The sequence below is a fragment of the Myodes glareolus genome, chromosome 22 (assembly GCF_982192425.1).
Source record: "Myodes glareolus chromosome 22, mMyoGla1.1, whole genome shotgun sequence".
Classification (NCBI taxonomy): Eukaryota; Metazoa; Chordata; class Mammalia; order Rodentia; family Cricetidae; genus Myodes; species Myodes glareolus.
In genome coordinates, this window is record NC_142047.1 from 34,027,531 (window position 1) to 34,048,531 (window position 21,001).

A 21,001-nucleotide genomic window follows, 5' to 3' on the forward strand; every position below is an offset into this window, starting at 1 on the left:
GATGAATGTGTTCCACTTTACAGAATTTGGTAAATTAAAATGTGTACACCATACCATACACACATATTCAGGTTTTCAATGGTCAACTGCCTTGAGCTCAGAAAAGGCTGATTCAGTAATTACACACTTATTGGAGGTTGTATTCATCATGGGTATACCTGCACAAATGAAGACAGACAATGGTCCAGCATATGTATCTAAGAAAATGAAACTGGTTTTTGCTTATTATAAAATAAAGCACATTACAGGTATACCAAATAATCCTGCAAGTCAGGCAGTTATAGAAAGGTCAAATTGCACTACAAAGGATACGCTGAACTAACAGAAAGGGATGGAAAATACCCCCCCCAAGAAATAGATTGCATAATGCTTTATTAACCTTGAATTTTCTTAATGCTAATGAGAAAGGAACAGCAGCAGCAGAGAGGTATTAGATGATGGGAAAAAACTTCTGAATTGAATTAACCCATATAATTCAAGGATGTTGAGTTGACAATGGAAACCAGGAGATGTACTACATTGGGAAAGGGGGTTTTCTCTTGTTTCCACAGGAGAAGAAAAGTTATGGATATCATCAAAATTAATAAAGATTTGCTTTGAAAAGGAGAAACCTCTTGAAAAGGAGAAATGATACTACATCCACAATGGTGACAATCACACAGGTGGTAAGCAAAGCTCATAAGGGTTACGGCTGCTGGACAGCGCAGTCCAGAGAAACTTTCATTTCCAAGCTCTCTATAAAATCTGTGAAATGGTTTCAGGATGGACCTCACCCATGTGTGTTGGCACAGCACTATAGTATCTGATATAGATTTGTAGCAGACAGATGGAGAGAAAGCCAATACCTGTAATGTCAGCGCTTGAGCAGTAGAGGCGGAAGGAATAGATGTTTGAGATCACCATTAGATACATAGGGCCTTCATTCAATTACTAAGTGGGCCACTAGCCCTGTGTCAAAGAACCAAAAATAAAAATACTTTGAGAGAGACGCCAACCAGTCCACAAAAGTTCAATTGATCTTTTATGATTTTCTCTTTATTCTCTCTCTCTCTCTCCCTCTCTCTCTCTCTCCCTCTCTCTCTCTCTCCTCTCTCTCTCATGTGTGTATCTGTGTTTATTAGTACATGTATACGGATGCACTTGTGTCTGTGTGTACACATACTTTCATTTGTTGTGTATGTAGAAGCCACAGAAAAACCTCAGTGTTTGTTCCTAAGACAAGATCCTGCCTGGAAACAAATAAAACAACTAAAAAAAGAAGAAAAAGTTTCTTGTTTGGCGGCCAAATAGTGGCAAGAAACATCTTATGATACAGAGTCTCACTTTGCAGACCAGGCTGGCCTGGAACTCATAGAGACCCACCTGCCTCTGCCTCCTGAGTCCTGGAATTAAAGACTTGTGCCACCGATGTTTTTGTTGTTTGGTTTTGTTTCTTTGTGTTGCCCTGGCTGTTCTGGAACTCACTCTGTAGAACAGGCTGACTGCAACCTCACTGATTCTCCTGCCTGTGGCTCCTGAGTGCTGGGATTAAAGCCATGTGCCACCATGCTGGGTCATCTACCATGGCGGGTCATCTGCTAATGTTTGAAGTGAGTGCGTGATTTGTGCTGCAGCCATGGCTCTCCACAGCTACGTGCCGGTCACAGCCACAACTGGAACACGTGCAGAGTCAGGCCGAAGCTGCAGAGAAGCTGAAATGATAGCACCCATAGGATGGACTCAATCGCCCCTCTCCCTGGGGCCCCCATTCATTAACTCACTGGGTCCCAGGAGAGGAGGGGGGATGACACTTGTTTTCTCTTTCAGAATAAGAAGGCCTTGCTTTCCTTCACCACTGGGAGTAGCGACTCCATGTTCTTTCTTCACGGTATCCACGGGGACATAAACATCACCCTCTGGCCACTTCAGGTACCTTGTTGTGGGTGAACTACAGGGGAGTTAGTTAGCTGAACGGTCCTCGGAGTCCAAACCTTCCAGGCAGTAATCGAAAACTGACCCAAGGTGTGAGGAGGACAGGCCGGCAATGGTGCAGCTGCACCCGGGCTTCCTTTGGGAGCTTGTGACCCAGGCCGCTGGGGTACATGGTCAAAGAGTCTCTCCTAACCAAAGTGCACCCGGCCCTCAGCGTGTGGGGCCAAAACCTTGGACTCCCCAGTCTTCCTGGAATTATATCTGCAGCTCCAGAACATTTTTTTTCTTTAAAAAAAAGAAAGAAGTGGTGTGTGTGGGTGTGGGTGTGTGTATGTGTGGGTGGGTGTGTGGGTGTGTGTATACCAAAGGGCAACTTTGGGAAGACAGCCGGGTTCCCTTGTTTCTATCGTGGTACTGCGTAGAGGCTAGCAGACCATGGAGCTTCAGAGGTTCTGGTGTCCCCGCCTCCCATCTTGTCTGAGCTTGCGGGATTCATGCCACTGCCTTCACTTTTTTACATGGGCTCTGGGCTCTAACTCACGCCATCAGGCTTGCAAGACTGGTGAGCCATCTCCCCAGCCCTTTTATTCATTCATTCATTCATTCATTCATTCATTCGTTTGTTCGTTCGTTCGTTTGTTCGTTCGTTTGTTTCCGTGTTTATTGGTTTTTCGAGAAAGACTTTCTCTGTATAGCTTTGGTGCCTAACCTGCAATTAGCTCTGGTACACAAGGCTGGTCTTGAATTTACAGAGATCCGCCTGTTTCTGCCTCCCAAGTGCTGGGATTAAAGGTGTGCACCACCACCGCCTGACTCCTTTTATATTTTTTTAAAGGGGGTGGTGGTGCAGTGTGGTATGTCACGGACTAGGGAAATGGCTCAGTGATTAAGTGTGTGATTAAGAGCAATGGACCTGTGTTCAATTCTCAGTACCCACATAACAGCTCACAACTGTCTGCAGCTCCACTTCCACGGGATCTGATACCCTCACACAGACATGCATGCAGGCAAAACCCCAATGCACATAAAATAATAATCTTAAAAAGGGAGGGGGATCTCATTATGTAAGCCCAGGGTGACTTGAACTTGTGGCAGTTCTCCGGCCTCAGTGTGTTGGGTGCTGGGTTTAAGGCATGGACCAGCACACCTGGCTCTCCAGGACAAGTTAAGAACTGAGTTCATTCAGCTTGCTCTGGAGGTGGGCTTGGATGAGGGAAGGGGATTGGAGAAGACGGTGAGTGAGGTGTGCAGTGTAAAGACTAAGCTCACCATGTCAAGCTGCAGAAAAATGCACATCCACATGCCCTGGCCCAAGCCACTGCCAAGGAGCAAGCGCTCTCCTAATGTAACAGAACTTCCGGCTCTTTTGGCAGAGGATCCAGGTTGGCACAGTTTCGAGATTTTATTCATTCAAAGGAAAGCTCCACCAAGGAGGCTAAATGAGGTGACAGAAAGGGAGGGAGGGCAGAGGTAAGAGGAGGAACTGTGGCAGTCCCCCAGGGCACCTCAGTCTGACTGGATTCTCTCACTGGCAAGCCCAGATCACTCTTTTTTTTTTTTTTAAATTATGTATACAGTATTCTGATTGCATGTATCCCTGCATGCCAAATTGAACTCAGAACCTCTGGAAGGGCAGGTAGTGCTCTTAACCACTGAGCCATCTCTCCAGCCCCCAGACCAACTTCTGATGCTTGTTTACAGTACAACCTGCCAGACTCCTTCTGTGACTTAATGACTTAACTCTGTGTTCTTTCTCTTGCAGAGTGGCATTCTGCATTTCTGTGGCTTCCAGGGCTTAGAACCACAGTTGTCGTACGGCATTGGCCACACCCCACCAGTTTTTCAGAGGCAGATCCTGGAAGGGTGGAAGAAGCGCCTGGAGACCATCTGGGAGGAGACGCCACTCTACTTTCCTCCGAGCAGCCTGTTTGACCTCAGCTTCCAGGCAGGATTCGTACTGAGAAAAGAGGTTCAAGAGGAGCAGAAAAAGAACAAGTTTGGCCTTTCTGTGGGCCATCACTTGGGCAAATCCATTCCAGACCAAAGCTAGAAAATACGATTTTTTTTTTCCTAACATGCAAGTTAAACCTAGTTATCTTTCTTCCAGCTTGCCTGACTTGTTTTTTTCCTATATTCCACAAGGATAGGAAAAGAAGTAGGTTCACCTCATACATTCTTGGATAGTTCTGTTGTCATTGAGTGTATGACTATGACTGCACAATGACCAAAATCAGATGAGGTGCCACAGGAAGCTTGGTATATGGGGGCAGGGGCTATGGAAGCTGGAAGATACTCCTCTAGGTCATCTATGCAATATAAACCCATCTTAGGGCTAGCCCTGGCTACAGAGAATCCAACTCTCCAGAGATTGGTTCCTTTTAATTACCTCTCTGTGGTTTAGGGCGGAGGGGAATTGCTGAAAGAAAACAAAGGTTGAAGGACCTACTTGTTTGCAGTTAGTAAGCTAAAGTCTGTTTACAATGCATCCAGGTTTCAATCACTGCGCAGTGACTGACATGCCTCCCAGGGGGATTTCTCTCCAGCTGTCTCTGTCTTGTACACAGCACACACAGGTTCTAGGAAAGGAATGTTAAACGGGTCTCTGTCTCATTTTTCCAATGCTTTTTTCTTTTTCAGAAATAAATGAACACACAAGGACATGGTGGTGCTTGCCTTTAAGCTCTTCAATGCTTAAAATAACAGCCCACTACTGAGCCGGAGAGATGGCTCTGCTGACAGTTAAGAGCACTTGTTGCTCTTACTCAGGACCTGTGGTTCAGCTTCCATTTGGCTGACACCTACATAGAAGCTCAAAGCTGTTTCTATCTCCAATTCCAAGGATCCAGTGCCCTCTCCTGGCATCTGCAGGCACCAAATGTTCACAGTGCACAGACATGCATGCAAATAAAACATCCATACATATGAAATAAGTCCAAAATGCCAAAACAAAAAAAAACTATATCCTTCCACCAAAATAAAAGTTTGATCTATACAAATGTCTTAAGGGTTTTTCTATAATATTGTGAAATTGATGACAATCATATTTAAAGATCTGTTTTATTTTTATTTGTGTGTATATGTGAGTGTGCCTGAGGGTTTGGAGACAATGAGTACAACTGTCCACAGAGACCAGAAGAGGGCCTTCAATCACCCAGAGCTGGAGGTACAGGTGTTTGTGAGCCACAGGAAGTGGGTGCTGGAAACCAAATTCAGGTTCTCACAAGAGCAGAACATGCTCTTTGGCTACTAAATGATCTCTCCAGCCCTATGAGCACAATCATTTTAAGAGAATATTTGGATCTCATGACTGTTGGGATAAAGTTGTAGGTCTTATTATGTATGGCGAATAATTTCAACACTGTGTGTGTCTGTGTGTGTGTGTGGTGTGTGAATTGTGGGAGTAGCTAAAGAATAATCTCACAAATGTGAAGCAAGCATTCTTCAGATGAACTACATTCTCAGTTCCTCACTTTGGCAAAAAATTAATTTTTATTTAGGTGTGTATGCACACGAGTGTGCATGCCTATGGAGACTAGAGGATGAAGTCACAACTCCTGGAGTCACGGGCATCTGGTTGTACACCCCCTGATGTAGGTGCTCACAATTGAACTCCATTTGGGCCCTCTGCAAGGGCTCTTAAATGTTGAGCTATCTCTCTAGCTCCACCCCACCCTCACTTTAAATTCTTGAAATGCATCAGGGCATGTTGATGGTGTTATGACTATCATCCCAGCATTCAGGAGACTGAGGCTGAGGGTCAGAAGCCTAAGGTCATCCTGAGCTACATAATGAGTTTGAGGCCATCCTGGGAAACAAACAACTTTAGGTGCATCTTTTGGGTGCAATTCAATATTTCAATAGTGCACCCTCTTGCGGCAAATGGCAAGAAAACATACAAAGCTAGGTGGTCAGAAAATCTGCAGATCTAACTTAGTGCTGGATGTTTTGAATCCATTTTAACAATAAACCCACTTCACTGGTACCAGTAGTACAAGCATCAAGTTGATATACTCAGGGTTCTTTGGAGGAACAGAACCTAAAAGATGAATCTAGATAGATAAAGGTGATTTATTAGAATGGTTTACAGGCTGTGGACCAACTAATCCAACACTGGCTGTCTAACAACAACAGGACCAAGAATCGAGTAGATGTTCAGTCCACGAGGCTGGATGTCTCAGCTGGTCTTCAGTGTATGCCAGATTTCTGAAGAAACCAGCTATAATGTCAGTGAAGGAATGAATTTACTAGTGAGAGTGAAGGCAAGCAGGCAAAGAAAGCAAGCTTTCTGCTTTCATGTCCTTTATCTAGGCTGCCAGCAGAAGTGTGGCCAGATAAATGTGGATCTTCCCACCTCAAATATCTGGATTAAAAGTGTATCTTTCCAGCCAGGAGGTGGCGGCACACACCTTTAACCCAGCACTCAGGAGGCAGAGGCAGGTGGAGCTCTGAGTTTGAGGCCAGCCTGGTCTACAGAGTAAGTTCTAGGAAGCCAGGGCTATACAGAGAAACCCTGTATCGAAAAACAAAACAAACAAAAGGTGCATCTTCACATGTTAAATGATTTTGTTAAGAAAAACTTCCCTCACAGGTATACCCAGCCACTTGAGTTTTAGGTAATTCCGGATGTAGTCAAGTTGACAACCAAGGATTGGCATCACACAGGCCGAAGGAGAATCTCCTGGGAGACCATCTGAAGAGATTCAGTAACAAGTGGTGGCCATGTGTAGGTAAGGTGATGTAGCCTGAGCTGACCCAGGAGGGCTGCTTCATATTGAATAAATGACCATGGAATCACCTGTCCCTGATACTTACATGGTGGAAGGAGAAAACTGACCCCTGAAAGCCATAGTTTGATCACACATGTACCATGCATATGTGTTTGAAAGCAGTCACGCATGTGGAAACACACAAATAATGTAATAAAGTGTTGTGTTTTGTTTTGTAGCCCTGGCTATCCTGGAACTCACTCTGTAGACCAGGCTGTCCTGGAACTCAGAGGTCCATATCTGCCTCTGCTTGAGTGCTGGGATTCAAAGCACCCATCGCTGTCCTGCTTTCATTATTTCAAGAGCATTGGGAAAGAAAGTGGAATTACAGCACACAGTGAAAAGGGGGTGAATGGATGCCTGGGGTGGGGTCAGTGTTTACTCTGACATTCCCATCCAATGGGCTGTGGATGCCTGGGTGGGGTCAGTGTTCACTCTGACATTCCCATCCAATGGGCTGTAGAGAAAAGAATGAAAGGGACAGAGCTGGGGCTGAGGGAGATGTTTCACACAGGCCAATAGAGAAAGCTGCCCATTAAGTCCATGCTTGTCAGATAAAGTGCTAAGTGAGCCTGGGTACCAGGAGAAGCACTCCAGGCACTGGGGTGTCTGTAATAACCCCTTGGGACAGGATCATGCAGGATCATAGCTTCAAGCAACTGGAAGTGGGCAGGGCTAAAACAGAGGAAGTGGGGACTGACAGGTCAGAGCAAATGGGGCTGTGGGTCCCAGCGGTAAGTCCCTGCAGGCTTCTGAGCAGGGGTGTGCCAAGGCTTGTTTAGAAAGGTAATTCTGGCTGGTGTGTGAGCAACCAAGTCTAAGAGACTAGGGTAGACTTGGCCCCCTCAGGGTGCCGATACAATAAAGGCAACCTTGTGTTTGACCAGTGTTACTGAAGATCTCTCTCCTGCCTGCCAGTCCCTGAATAACCACTCTGAGACTTAATATTAATTACAAACTGTTTGGCGGATGGCTCAGGCTTCTTACTAGCTAGCTCTACATATTTAAATTAATCCATTTCAATTGATCTGTGTGTCACCAAGGCCCTGTCTTCTACTCCGCCTTCTTTCTCCCTGTTTGGATTTTCCACATAGCTATATTCACCCCTGCCATAGGCAAAGCAGCTTCTTTATTAACCAATGGTAATAAAACATATTCACAGCATACAGAGGGGCATCCAACATCAGATCAGATCAAAGGTCAGGGTTCACAGGATTTGATGATGGATCTGAAGTAGCGGGGAGTCCAAAATCTCAAAGGTATATTGGCCTGAGCAATTGGAAAGACAGAGATCGCACTTGCTAGGATCTGGAAGGACCTTTTGGGGGTAGGAATAGGGAGTAGGAGGGGTGGGACAAGCATCTGCCTTCCCTCACCTCATATTTGAGATCTGCTAGGACAACTGACGTGAAGCTGATAAGTGAACAGCAGGATCCCAGGAACATATGTAGAACTTAAGGAATTTATCATCTAGGTACACACGTGGGTACCAAGTCGTTAAAGTGACGAAACTGGGGGTGCTCTCCTAGAGCTGTGTATGGAGGTCTGCCAACTGATCTCTGAGGCTCTTCAACACTTGAGGTCAAAATGAGTTTGAAAAAGGTGGCCAAGGCAGGCACAAAAAACAGAGCTCCTACCTCAACATTGTCCTAGAGTCAAGCTGAGTGACCATTGCTTGGGAGCAGGGATTTAGGTTGTCCCAAATCCCCTGTCCCAGTGTCTAAGTACTTCCATAGTTACAAAGTTTTTATGGTAAGAGAACAAAATTAAAGACCAAAACATCTTAAAAATACATTGGTGGAGACATCAGAGCGTGGTTACAGCCAGGAATCTCAGCTTTAGGCCTCAGTTACTATCTTAGCCCTTGGGTTTGTAGTGAACAGGGTTAGCACATTCCTATTTTGTGTTTGTTTTTTTGTTTTGTTTTGTTTTGGGGTTTTTTTTTTTTTTTTGAAGTCTCTGCGCTGGTTAGTTGTTTCTTGTTTCATTTGTCAATCTGACAAACTTGAGTCATCTGGTTAGAGAGAACCCAAATGAAAAACTGCTTCCTTCAGACTGGGCTATAGGGAAATCTGGGGGACATTTAATTAATGACTGGTATGGCAGGGGGCCCAGCTCACTGTGGGTGATTCCACCCATGGGCAGGTGGTCCTGGGATTCTGCTCTTAAGTTTCCGTCCTGGCTGTCCTTCCTCTCCAGGATGCTTTTAGTTTTAGTGCTTTATCCCAGCAATAGAAAGCAAACAAGATGTCTGCTATCAGGAGGTTTGATTTGGCACAGAGGTGGGTTAGGAAGAGCTCTTTAGGGAGCTGAAGAAAGTCCAAGAGAAACTAACTAGGCTGTGGACCTGCAGCATCCCAAACTTTTCACAGCCGTTGAAGTTTTAACCAGACAGCCTTGACAGACACAGATTCTTCCAGGACTTCTTCACACCGGGGAGAAGGGGAGAGGACTGTTCCATCCTGAGCGCCAACTGAAGAAAGTGTGCCATGGAGAAAGTCATTGAGTGTGTCAAATACTGTAGATAAGAGGAGTCCTAAGAACAGATCTCTAAGTGTGGCCACATGGAAACCGCTCCTTGGTGATCTGCACAACGGCTGTTTCAGTAGAGTAGATGATCCATGCTGGGTGTGCATGGAGATGGGAGCGAAGGTGAAAACACTACGGAAGAGAAGTGATCCCAGAGAATCACTCACCCGCTGTTGACACAGGCCATCTTCTGAGCCAAACTGCTGCCAGCTTTAGGCCTTCTGCTGGGCCTGCTTGCAGGACAAGACTCACACTGGGCTGGGTGACTCTTCACCTTCTTTCATAGAAAGAAGTTTGTTATAGATTTCTAGGTAGGGGAGAGGGAGAGTCATGGCATTTGAGTTAAGCATGGAAATCGGCCATGACATGAGCTGCATGGCCAACAGGAGGGGAACTTGAGAAACAGAGTAAGGAAGGCGGAGTACTAGGGTCAGTGTGCTGCGGCTCTGGCCAGCATCGGAGAGACAAGGGCAGAAGGACAGCAAAAGGAAGTCCCACCTGGGTCAGACTCAGGCCTCAGAAAGGAGGCTGCGCTGGCCAGTTCTTATGTCATCTTCCCACAGGCTAGAATCAACATTCCACCAGACAGGCCAGGCGGGAAGCCTGTAGTGCATTTTCTTGGTTAGTGACTGATGTGGCAGATGCAGCCCACTGTGGGTGAGTCCTCCTCAGGCCTGGTGGTCCTGAGTCCTCCAAGAAAGCAGTCTGAGCAAGCCATGAGGAGCAAGTCAATAAACAGCACCCTTCCATGGCCTCTGCATCAGCTCCTGCCTCCAGGTTCCTGTCCCATTTGAGTCTCTGCCCTGACTTCTGAAATGGGTGAGAGAAATGACCCTTCCGTTCCCCAGTTTCCTTTGCTCTGGTGTTTCATGACAGCAACAGAAACCTTAATACACACACAGTGTAGCCTAAAGAGAACCTGGCTCCCGTGGACTGCACTTGGGGCCATGAATTTTTTTTTTTTACCTTATGTTTTAAGAAATTTATAGACTAATGGGATAACAGAGAGCCTTGGTGCTAAAAACAATTAAAAGGACTGTTATCTTTTTATTAGAAATAAATTTTATTCTTGAGAATTTCATACATATCTGCAATGACATATATCCACCCAAATTTCGCCCTCCAACAAGCCTCCCTCACAACTTCCTGTCCTCTATTGTGCTTGTGTGTGTGCGTGCATGCACTAACCCACTAGGTCCAATTAGTAGTGATGTCCTTGTATCCATGGGTGTGGGGCCTTCCACTGGAGCATGAGAAATCTACCGGTGGGAACACCCTCAGAAAGAATGGTCCTTCCTTCCCCCAGCAGCAATAACTGCTATTAACACCACAGTTAAGGGTGAGGCCTGAAGAGTACCTCCCCATCTATGCGAGAACCTTGCTGGCTTGATCTGGTACAATCTTAGCTGCTGTGAGTTCATGATTACCATGTTACAGGACTGGATCTTTCAGTAAAGGGAAATGGTAGCTAGCATACAAGAGACTAGTAAATGTTAACAGGTGTATATACTGTGAACCAGGAAATAAGTTAACTAATACATAGTAACTCTGGTGACACCCTAAAGCGACAGTTTCCTTTATAAATAAACACACTGGTGAGTGGTTGTAGAGTGTAGGAGTCAAGGCTCCACACAGCACCAAACTCTAGACCCCTTGTTTTTGTGTTTACACGTTTCTGTGTTGTGTGCATTCGTGTCATGGTGAATTCGTGGAGGTCAGAGAACACATTCAGAGTTGGTTCTCAATTTTCATCTTTTTCTGGGTTGAAGACTAAACTCAGGTTGACAGATTTATGAGACAATGAGCCATAGTGGTGGTCCTTGGTTTTTTTTTGTTTTTTGGAGAGACAATAATTATATGTACATGTGCATGTGTATATGCATACACATGGAGGTGCCTGCAGAGGCCAGAAGAGGGTGCCTATTCCCACTGAGTAGGAATCACTGGCAGTTGAGAGCTGCCAGATACGGGCACTGGGAACCAAACTGAGGCCCTCTGCAAAATAGCAGGCATTTCAATTGCTAAGCCATCTTTCCAGCTGCCTTTGCATTTTGGCTATTATACCTTTTTAGTGCTAAGATTATTAATGCCAAATATTAATATCCTCTGATTTTATGTGTACATGTGTGGTGTTTGTACATCTGTGTGCATTGTGTGCATTTATATATGCAAGTGTACCCATGTTTCTATATGGAGGACAGAGGTTGACTTCGTGTGTCTTGTTTTGTTTGCTCTGCACCTTGATTCCTTATCAGGTTCTCCACTGAACCTAGAGCTATTTCTCCAGGACACATACACACACACACACACACACACACACACACACACACATATATATCACACCTGGTTTTTCTGGGGTGGTAGGATCAACTCAGTTCCTCATCCTCTGGCTTACCTTGAGATCACAGAGATCCACGTGCTTCTGCCTCCCCTGTGCTGGGATTAAAGGCATGTGCCACCATGTCCTACTAAGGCAGTCTGAAGTTGTTCTTTATATACTATATTCATGATATCCTTATATCACCTATATTACTAATTTGTTTTTCTTTGATTCACCCGTTCCCACAAGATCTGGTTAGTGAACACATTATTTTTCAAGATGTTGAACTGAAACCAGGGAATTGTATATTTGAGTGAACACTCTTATAAGCTACATGCTGAGTCCCTCACACATGAACCCTTAGGACTATCTGCATATCTCATGGAGATCGCTGAAATCTACCAATAGCTAGCTGTGCTTGGTACACTCTGATACAAAGATCAGTTCATACAAGCTGAAGCAACTAGAATAGAGAGAGAGATGGCCTCTGAGTGAAGAGCTAAAGAAGATGCTGGTTTTCACTGAGAGGCTCTCTGTGTGTATCTACATATACAATAAATATGAACAACTAAAGAGAAATTTACTGAGTATTCTGCCTGGGGAAAAGATAGGTACAAAATAACAACTCAAAAGGTTCCTTCCTCTGCTTCCCATCACCTCCCTAATGGTCTCCAGTCTCAGCCACTTCCCCACACTGCAGATACATTCAGGCCAACACAAAGTCTGAGGAAGAAAGATGGCAACCCACTACAAAATGAAAACTTTCAATATTTTATTTTTGACTGAAGCTGTTTACAGAAATATAATTGCGAGTATACAAATGTTCCAATAGAAGCAAAATATCTTTTTAATATTTAACAAGTTATCACAGATAGCTAAAAACATAGATGCAAATGAAATTCCCCCAGAGAAGAAACTAAGAATATCTGGTGTCAGTGCTCTGAAATTCCAACTATGAAGCCATTACACAAATGTCACTCTTACATCATTGCAGGACAATGCAAGAAGGCAGGTCAGTGGTTGATCAGTGTGCTCAAGCAGATAAAATTAAACTCAAAATGGCAGAATGGCAGCTAAATCACTTGAGAACAAGTTAATGAAATATTCCAAGTTACTCATTAAAACACGAAGTAAAAAGAGCGTGAAACGCAGTCAAGTGGCCAGGAAAGCAGCAAGCACTTGGAGCTTATCCTTGAAAAGAACAAGGTGAGCAGGTACAGTTTATAGACAGAAGGAGTTAGTTCAATTGCACTGCAGAAGGTCTCTACTGAGTAAAATCATGATCACTCTGGGGCAGGACTGCTCCTTTTTCCTTCTCTAGTCTCTCTCTTTTTGCACTAGGGATTGCACCCACCTTAGGTTATAACTACCTAGCTCTAACTCCAGCCGGACAGGCTTTTATTGGTCACAGAAGTTTGATTCTAAACCCACTCTCAACATCCTGAGGCTCATTAGCTAAAATGGCAGCTAACAGGCCACCCCTACAAATCATATGTATTCCTCCTGGGATGGGCTCTGGTGGGGGAGATCAGTGTGAAAGAGCAGGTAGGGTGACATGGTTGAATGCAGGATTTTTAAGGAAGTATTACAAATGGGGGCTGAATAGATTGTGTAGAATGCTCTGGGTCCAGCAACAGATGACATAATTAGGAGGGGAAGAGAGGACGTCTCTAGAACATCTCAGCAGTTTGCCTACGTACTTTCCAGCATCAGTTTGTGGAGGAAGCCACTTAGTACTGCTGTGTTGGACAGAGAGCAGTGATCCTCAGAAAGCAAGTATTCATGGTTTATTCTGAAAAGGGAATCCTTCTTCATGAGCTACCTCACCAGTGACTTGTAAACAGTGGAAGGAAGATTAATGATGGAAGTACTGAATTATAAAGGAAAAATATGAATAAACCTGCTTATTTGTAGGATGCACACAACTGAGATGGAGGAAACACCCAAGTTATAAAATGTACTATCTTAGCATTCTGTGAAGTACTTCACCTGAAGCGTGAGTACCAAAGAGAACCATTACTCTACTGCAGCATTCAAATGTCAAATAAGCTACTTGATAGGAATCTTCATCAACTCATAAAAGAAATTAAACAAGGTGCTATGTTGGCCTGGCCAGCCATCTGATTTACTATCGCAGATACAAGACAATGATACGGAATGGTGACTCTGTTCTGAAAGCTAGTCTAGCCAGAGCAGAACCATAGTCTGCTGATAAAGTAAGAGACAATGAAGAGAGAGCTTATATTACCCTGCCCACAACGTACCCATATTATGCATAAACAGGAGACTGTAGCACCCATCAATTATTTTAGCTAAGTAAATGTCACAACAACTAAAGAAAAAACAGACCATTGCACCTATATATTGAAATCAGTTAATGTAAACTTTTTAGTCAGTGGTAGAAAAATGCCAAACCAAGTTAAATGAATTATCAGTAACTATACTATACATACATAAAACATATGCATTTTCTTAGGCAGTACTAAGAATGAATTACCACTGCTGATAAATGATCACAGAATACCAGGTGAGGCTGAATATACATAAAGAAGAAAGAATCTCACTTTTACTAGGCTCTGAAGCTCAGGTGAATCAGACTCAATTGAGGACTTGGGTCAGACGGACTGCGGGGCCCCATTTCAGATGTAACTCAGCAAGACTGGGCTATAGCCCAAGAATATGCACCTCTAGCTGGCTTCCTGCTCACTGACTAGCTGCTGGATGGAGGACCATACTGGTCTGCATTCACCACATGGATACAAACTATTACAGCCTTCTTATAAGATACACAGGAAGGGGAATGGTTCTAAGTAGTTCTCAATATACTCAACAGCTAGTCAAAGGTTTACTATGGTTTGTTAGAGTGGAGTCATTTCCCTGCACTACATGTCAAAGTCTTAAGCATCCTTTAGAAAACAGCAATTCCACACTTGCTCCAGGTTACTTTAAAAAGCCATCATCTAACACATCAAGCCAACTATCTAAAATAAGAACGGATGCAGTGCTCTGAAGAGTTAAGATGTATTCTTGGCTTTCTTTGGAATGGTTAAAGTGCACAATGGGGTATTAAGAATATTGCATAAAAGTTTGCCATCTTCAGTCTTCAGTCCACCAACAATCACAAAAACACTTCCATGGGGAACACATTTCAAAGTTTAAGTTATGGCTGTCCTTAATTTGTGGCTGATGGCCCTTTCTTCAAGTGCCACCGCTTGGTAAGGTGCTAGATCAGAAACAGAATGGACAAAAACCAGGACATTCAATTCAACTGTATCTGATACTAAAGAAACTACCTTAGCTCTCCCAGGACTCAATGACTTCTTCCTAATTTTTCCTGACACTAAGTTTTCCAAGGTCAATTAACTAGAGTCCTGATAGAAAAGAAATATAATAAACTACTTTGCCATGCTTAATTAGACAGGAAAAAAAAAGAAATCAACATTATTCCAGGTCTTACAAAACCTATGTTTTAATGACCACTCTTCACGCCGTTAATTAGGACCAGAGAAGATGCTATAAGTAGTGCCTTCATAATATTTAATGCACACACTTGTGTGCATGGAATCACACACACACATACACACACACAAATTTTCATTATTGTTCAGGTAAGACCCAGATACTAATTTGCTGGAATGAGAAAATTGGAGTTAATTCATGTAAGCCACAACAGCATTGGGACCTGTTGAAATCAGTTATTCATATTTTTTGGCAACAGTGAAAGGTGGAATTATAAGAAGGGTGCACTGGCATGGTAAAAAGGCACTTTTCCATAAACATTTAATCTATATATAAAATACAAATGTAAAAATTGTCTGAAAGAGCAATAAAAACAGGATTTCATTAACATACAAGGCTTAAGATGGCATGAAAACAGAGAGTTTAAAAGTAATTTGGGCGCTGGGACAATTGACCAACGATACTATAGAGAGTCAGTCTCCTGCACAGTGAATGCCACCGTCACAGCTAAGCACGAGTGACAAAGGTAGGCAGAGGGGAAAGCTCTCAGTATGTGATGGATGAGTGCTCGTCCTCTCGCTAGTGTGTACACCCACCTTCTGCTTCTCTCACTTTCGGTGGTGCTGGGCATCAAATTCAGGTCCTTGCACAAGGTATGCAGACTCTCTACCCTGAGCCACACCCCCAGGTCTGAGCTACTTCTCTAACACATCTGCTGAATCACAGTTTTTCTTTGTCATTGAGCCCCTCCACATAACCAAAAGCACGCAGATATAAAATAAACATCTCGCTTAGAAATGAAGCTACGCTCGTGATTCAGAGTAAAATGATGAGGCCTCCCCATAACTTTTAACTAGTTTCAACCAGTTGAAACTCAGGAAACAGGGATAGAAGAAAATTTTACTAGAAAAATTCTCAGTCTAGCCCCTGAGAATATGTGCAACTATGCTGAATTTAAGAAGTACTCAGTCATTTTGTTGTGGTTCTTATTTGCTGACAGATTCCATTTTCCCCAAATAAACATTTACAACAGCTTAAAAAGGCCAAAGGGGGCTCAGATAAGGTGTTTCATATCTCCAGGCCCAGTACTTGGGCAGCATAGTGCAACCTCATAGAAAAATCAAAAACAAACATTCAAAAAGGTCAAAATAAATTATTTTCATTCTGAAGGGACATATGCACAATTTCTTCCTTCTGTTTTTTTTTTTTCTTTTCTGAGTAGATTAGCCAAAATTCTGGTAGACAATAAATCCACAATAATGAAATTCTAAACTATTATTCACAATACTATAAGGAGGTCGGGGCAAAGAAGGATGGGAAAATGGGAGAGAGGGAAAGAGGCCTCTCATTAATACAGCTTCTATAATAAACAAAGTTCTTTAAACACTTGTTCTAAGGAGATGGGATAGACAGACCTACATTGGCTAAATAACAAATTACATGTTAAAATCAGAAAAGCCCACAGCAAATCTTAGAAATTAATTATCTAAATCGAGCAGTGGTAGTGCACACACATTTAATCCCAGCACTCAGGAGGCAAAGGATCTCTGTGAGTTCGAGGTCAGCCTGATCTACAGAGTGAGTTCCAGAGCAGCCAGGGCTACACAGAGAAACACTGCCTTGAAAACAACAACAACAAAAATATCTAATTGTCTTTTTCCCTGGTGTGGAATGACAATAAGGAATAACAAGCACATAAATGCATGCACACACACATACGCTCATCCAAGGAGCGGGGTGGGAGAGAGAGAGATAAGCTCCAAGCATTTCTGTGAGTTGTTGAAAGCAAGAACTGAATGTAACAAAGGAATAAAATGTAGTTCACAGTTTATTTAGGTCCTTCTGCCAGATAAAAATTTAATATATCCTGATTACCAAGGTCTTTTCTGGCTCACTGAGTCTTCCCACAGGTAGCTATCAGTAACAGGAACTGAGAAGCTGCATTCTTAGCACAAGTATCAACCACTGAGCTAACTCTTCAATAAGAAGACACATACTTTTTGTAACCAAATCATATATTCAGAACATTGTACTTAACACACACCTTTTAGGGGCAAGGAACGTTTAACAATGTAAGAAAACAAATAAACCTCCATCATTATTGAACAGGAATATGGTAGCACAGCACAGCCCTTGTATAAATAACCACAGAAGTGATGAGACTAAAAATAGGGGTTTCTGCCTCCATCCACTCAAACCACTACAGTTCAGGTGATGTTCTGTTCTACACTCCGACAGTTTAAGACAGAAATTGGTTCCAGTGACTCGGCATTGCCAATCAGCACTGTATAAGGATAAGCTTCTAGTACAGAACAAACAGAAGTCACCACACAAGCCAGACCGCTTGCTGCCACTTCACTGACGGTGCAGTCGCAACAAACATTCTGATTTCAACTTGGAATAAACAGATTTCCTGATCTCAGAAAGTAAACCAGAAAACTCAGAAGTCAATGTGGTTTTAAACTCTGACTTCCATCTTTCCTAAGCAATCTTGCAGTCTGCCTCCTCTGATGCTCCAGATAGCACACTAGTGCCCACTGTATGTTTTAAAGCTGCAGCACTGAATTGTGTGGCTGACCCCTCTCAGAACCTGAACCATGTTGGGTGATTTTTCCCTGTAGGGCATAGGGGAGAAGGGAGATACTGAGGAAAATACTTTTGGTTTAGAGAATCTATAAAGTAGTTCTGGCTATTAAAAGATGGAAAATGTTATTAAAATTACAAACATGGTACTTTTAGTGTCTTTATAAATAAAAGGCATAGGATACAGAAAGCCAATTAATAAGAACAACAATAATAAAATATTAAATATATAGTGAACAGAGTGGCTCATTCTTGTCAAACACCATTTGACACACTGCCTCAATAAGTTTCCTTGCTCTTTAACACCTTGCTGAGTGAATATCCAGCAAAAGCACAGTAGTTGCCTTTAGCTCACTAGTAACATCAAGGAACTGCCTGATGGAATGGCTACAGATAAACAGGCCATTTGTTTCAAAAGGTACTTAAATACTCAATAAAGACATAACAAACCCCTCACTGTTATCAGACGCCACGTTGTGGTAGAACATCAGACAAACTCACAAATTTACCACAAAAATGTGTGGCAAAAAAGAATAGTTTATATATGTATATATATATATATATAAATTTCTATATTTATGCCAATGTACTCACTCAGTACAAATAGCAAAATAGTATACCATTTCCTAAATATAAAATATAGCTTTCCAAAAAAATGAAACACACATTAGATATAAACCATCCAAAACTTGAACGATTGAAAACTGTTTTCAAAATTAAATGACCAGAGTAGGTCTCTTTCTAGAAAGTTCCCTTCATATCGGCAAGAAGCCTGTACTACTGAAAACGTAATCCAATGCCTCTCAGAGAGAGAAAGAAGGGCTAGGGCAGAAAAACAAGGACAAAGAGGAAACACAAATGACAAGAACAACAGTCAAAGAACAAAAGAAGATCACAAAAGAGGGAATCTGGCTATATAAACAAAACCAACAACACAGCTTCATACAGCTCAACAAATGTGTAGGAAGGGAGAGATAAGATGAAAAGAAAACTAAGGCGATGGAAAAGAAAACTACAGACTGGCTAATTTTTAAACACTTAGAAAGTAAAAGAAACAAACAGGACACCAAAACATATCAGCACACAGAAGCCACACAAGTTGGCCTTATGCTGCATTGACTCTTTCCACATGCCAAAGATAAATGAGACATAAGCATGTGTCCAGATGTAGGTGGTAGTGAGGAGCAGGCACCCCATGGGTGGCAAGAACACCCAAAACTCTACAACTAATGCTACAAATGTGAGTTCTGGAGTGCGTAATTTTGCTCTCTATAGATGTAACACAAGTTAATTCTTCCTTTTAAATCAGTGATATGACCCTGTAAAGCCCAAGGCTTTACATCAATTAAGTGACCACTTCGACTGTAAAGCACTGAGGTGACAAGTGAATTATAGTCACTGCAGCTCAGGGTGAAGTAACAGTTTGAGAAATTTTTGTTTGCCTTGTTTGTAAAGTAAAAATTTATACTGTTTTTCATTAGAGGGAAAAATTTGAAGACTTCAGAACAGCACCGTTCATGGAAGAAAAAAAAAAGAGAATTGTTTTTTCTCAGGAATCAACTCCCAATAATTCCTAAAAGAGTATTCCTGGCCCCATGCTGCAGACTGCCAGGTCACTGGATCAATGTGGCTGCCTTCTCTAAATTACTACAGGGTCATAAAGCCGTTGTATATTAATAGCTGTCTAAAACTAAACAGGAAAACAATACAGATGCATATAAAATGGGAGCACTAGCCTAATGCTGGATTAGAAGAAAACAGACTCAAATTACTCTGTCAGTTTAAACTACTGAAGGAGAATATGAGATCATAATGTCATGTATTATCCCCTTCATTCATAGAACAAAATATTTTTATGCAGTTATGGCTAAATCCCTAAGTAGAAAATACAGAGAACTAACAACTCTCTGAAAAATAAATTCAGTAACATTCCAGCTGTATCCAGTTTTAAAAGCATGTCATCTGCATGTGTGTGATGATGAGTTCTAAATACAGCGTTTTTGTAGATTATCCCCTTCAGTTTCTCCATGAAAACTGAAAGAAACTCCTTCACTTTGGCCAACATCCATGTGTTTTTTACATCAACAAAATCACAGGCTTACTCATTACTAAACTTTACTTTGTCCTAAGCCATTACTTGACTAAAATAATGCAGGGGAAAAAAAAAGAATGTAAGTAAACATGACAAATGTGATTTTCTAATAGCAATAATAACTGAGAGACCCAGTCTTGCACTTTAAAACCTAGGACAAAAACATTTCTGTCACAGCTGGAAAATCCAACAGATTCTCAGTTATCACTGTTACTAGAAACAAAAAGCACATTGGTGGCGAATTACAGCAACAGGCAGTATGGGTGTATTCTTACTGCCAGGAAATCTATCCATTTATTCAAATGTAGCTCTCCATAATAGTTCAATAATCTTCACAGAACAAGTTCTCAGGACATCTTGGAATCATTTCTTTCTTCACGGAATTTCTGGGAGGAAAAAAAAAATCACTACTTCACTAGGGAAGAAAGGCATTTGCAAAATGTCTGTCACCATGGATGATCCCAAAGGACACTATGCATGCAGGGAATCTTAACATCTTTAGTCTCTTGCTTTAGTCTAGTCTCTGGTGCTGGGTATTGAACCTAAGGTCTCAAGCATGCTAGGCAAGTGCCCAACTGAGATATATTCTCAGCTTATAATATTTATTATTCTACAGAATTCCCTCTTCTTGCTCTTCTTTCTCTACTATGACTGAATCTAGGGCTTTATGTGTTAGCCGGATGTTCTATCACTCTAAAGTAAAGAAGTTTCCAGTCAAAAGAAATGTCCAGTATTCCCGACCTGATCTAAGCTATCATTCAGAGTGTGCTCAAAGGGAATGTACTATTTTAAAAGGATAAAGTCTAAGCAGTGCTATTAACTCATTTAAATCTAAGAAGCCAAAATGTAATACTTACGCATCTCATTAAAAGGAACCAGTTAAATTGTTCCCTTGGCTTTGCAATGAGACAAGCAAATCGATCTTCTCCATGCTCTGACTGCTGCTCACAGACGAGGCCAGTGGGGAAGTCTCTGGCATTTGCTGAGAAAGAAGTGTTGTCACAGAAGCCTGACCCTCATTTTGTGCCTGGCCTGGCTGATTTATGGCCATCAGTTGATCCGGTAAGGTACCTGGTCCGGATGTTAAAAGCTGACTACAATCTGTAGAGACAATGAAATCAGAGACATCTCATTAATCAAGATCCATGAAAAAATACTTTACTTGCCAGAGGAAATTCACTCATTCTTAGGATGAATCTAATTTGGGATTCATCTCAAATAATCTCTCATTTGGGAAGCACAGAAGGTAAACCTCTAAATTCAATGTCAGCCTGGTCTACACAGAGAGTTCCTAACTCTAAATAAAAACACTACTTAGGTATCATCCAAGTCCTACGTAAT

General features: G+C 42.3%; 2 protein-coding genes across 12 annotated transcripts in view; one reads left to right on the forward strand and one right to left on the reverse strand.

The window, feature by feature from the left end:
• The first annotated feature begins 1,768 nt into the window (after positions 1 to 1,768).
• On the forward strand, positions 1,769 to 4,820 carry Nqo1 (NAD(P)H quinone dehydrogenase 1). The gene is made up of 2 exons (XM_048432716.3): positions 1,769 to 1,908; positions 3,674 to 4,820. The coding sequence occupies exons 1-2, from the start codon at positions 1,852 to 1,854 to the stop codon at positions 3,959 to 3,961; spliced, it is 345 nt and encodes a 114-aa protein (XP_048288673.2). The 5' UTR covers positions 1,769 to 1,851; the 3' UTR covers positions 3,962 to 4,820.
• A 7,461-nt stretch (positions 4,821 to 12,281) lies between these two features.
• Positions 12,282 to 21,001, reverse strand: part of Nfat5 (nuclear factor of activated T cells 5) — an 88,239-nt gene continuing 79,519 nt past the window's right edge. For all 11 annotated transcript variants that reach the window (XM_085681613.2, XM_085681612.2, XM_085681614.2 and 8 more), the window contains 2 exons: positions 20,518 to 20,761; positions 12,282 to 20,046 (listed from right to left, as the gene is read on the reverse strand). In XM_085681613.2, the coding sequence (XP_085537739.2) occupies positions 20,526 to 20,761 (236 nt within the window). In that variant the 3' untranslated portion in view covers positions 12,282 to 20,046; positions 20,518 to 20,525. The remainder of the gene's footprint in view (positions 20,047 to 20,517; positions 20,762 to 21,001) is intronic.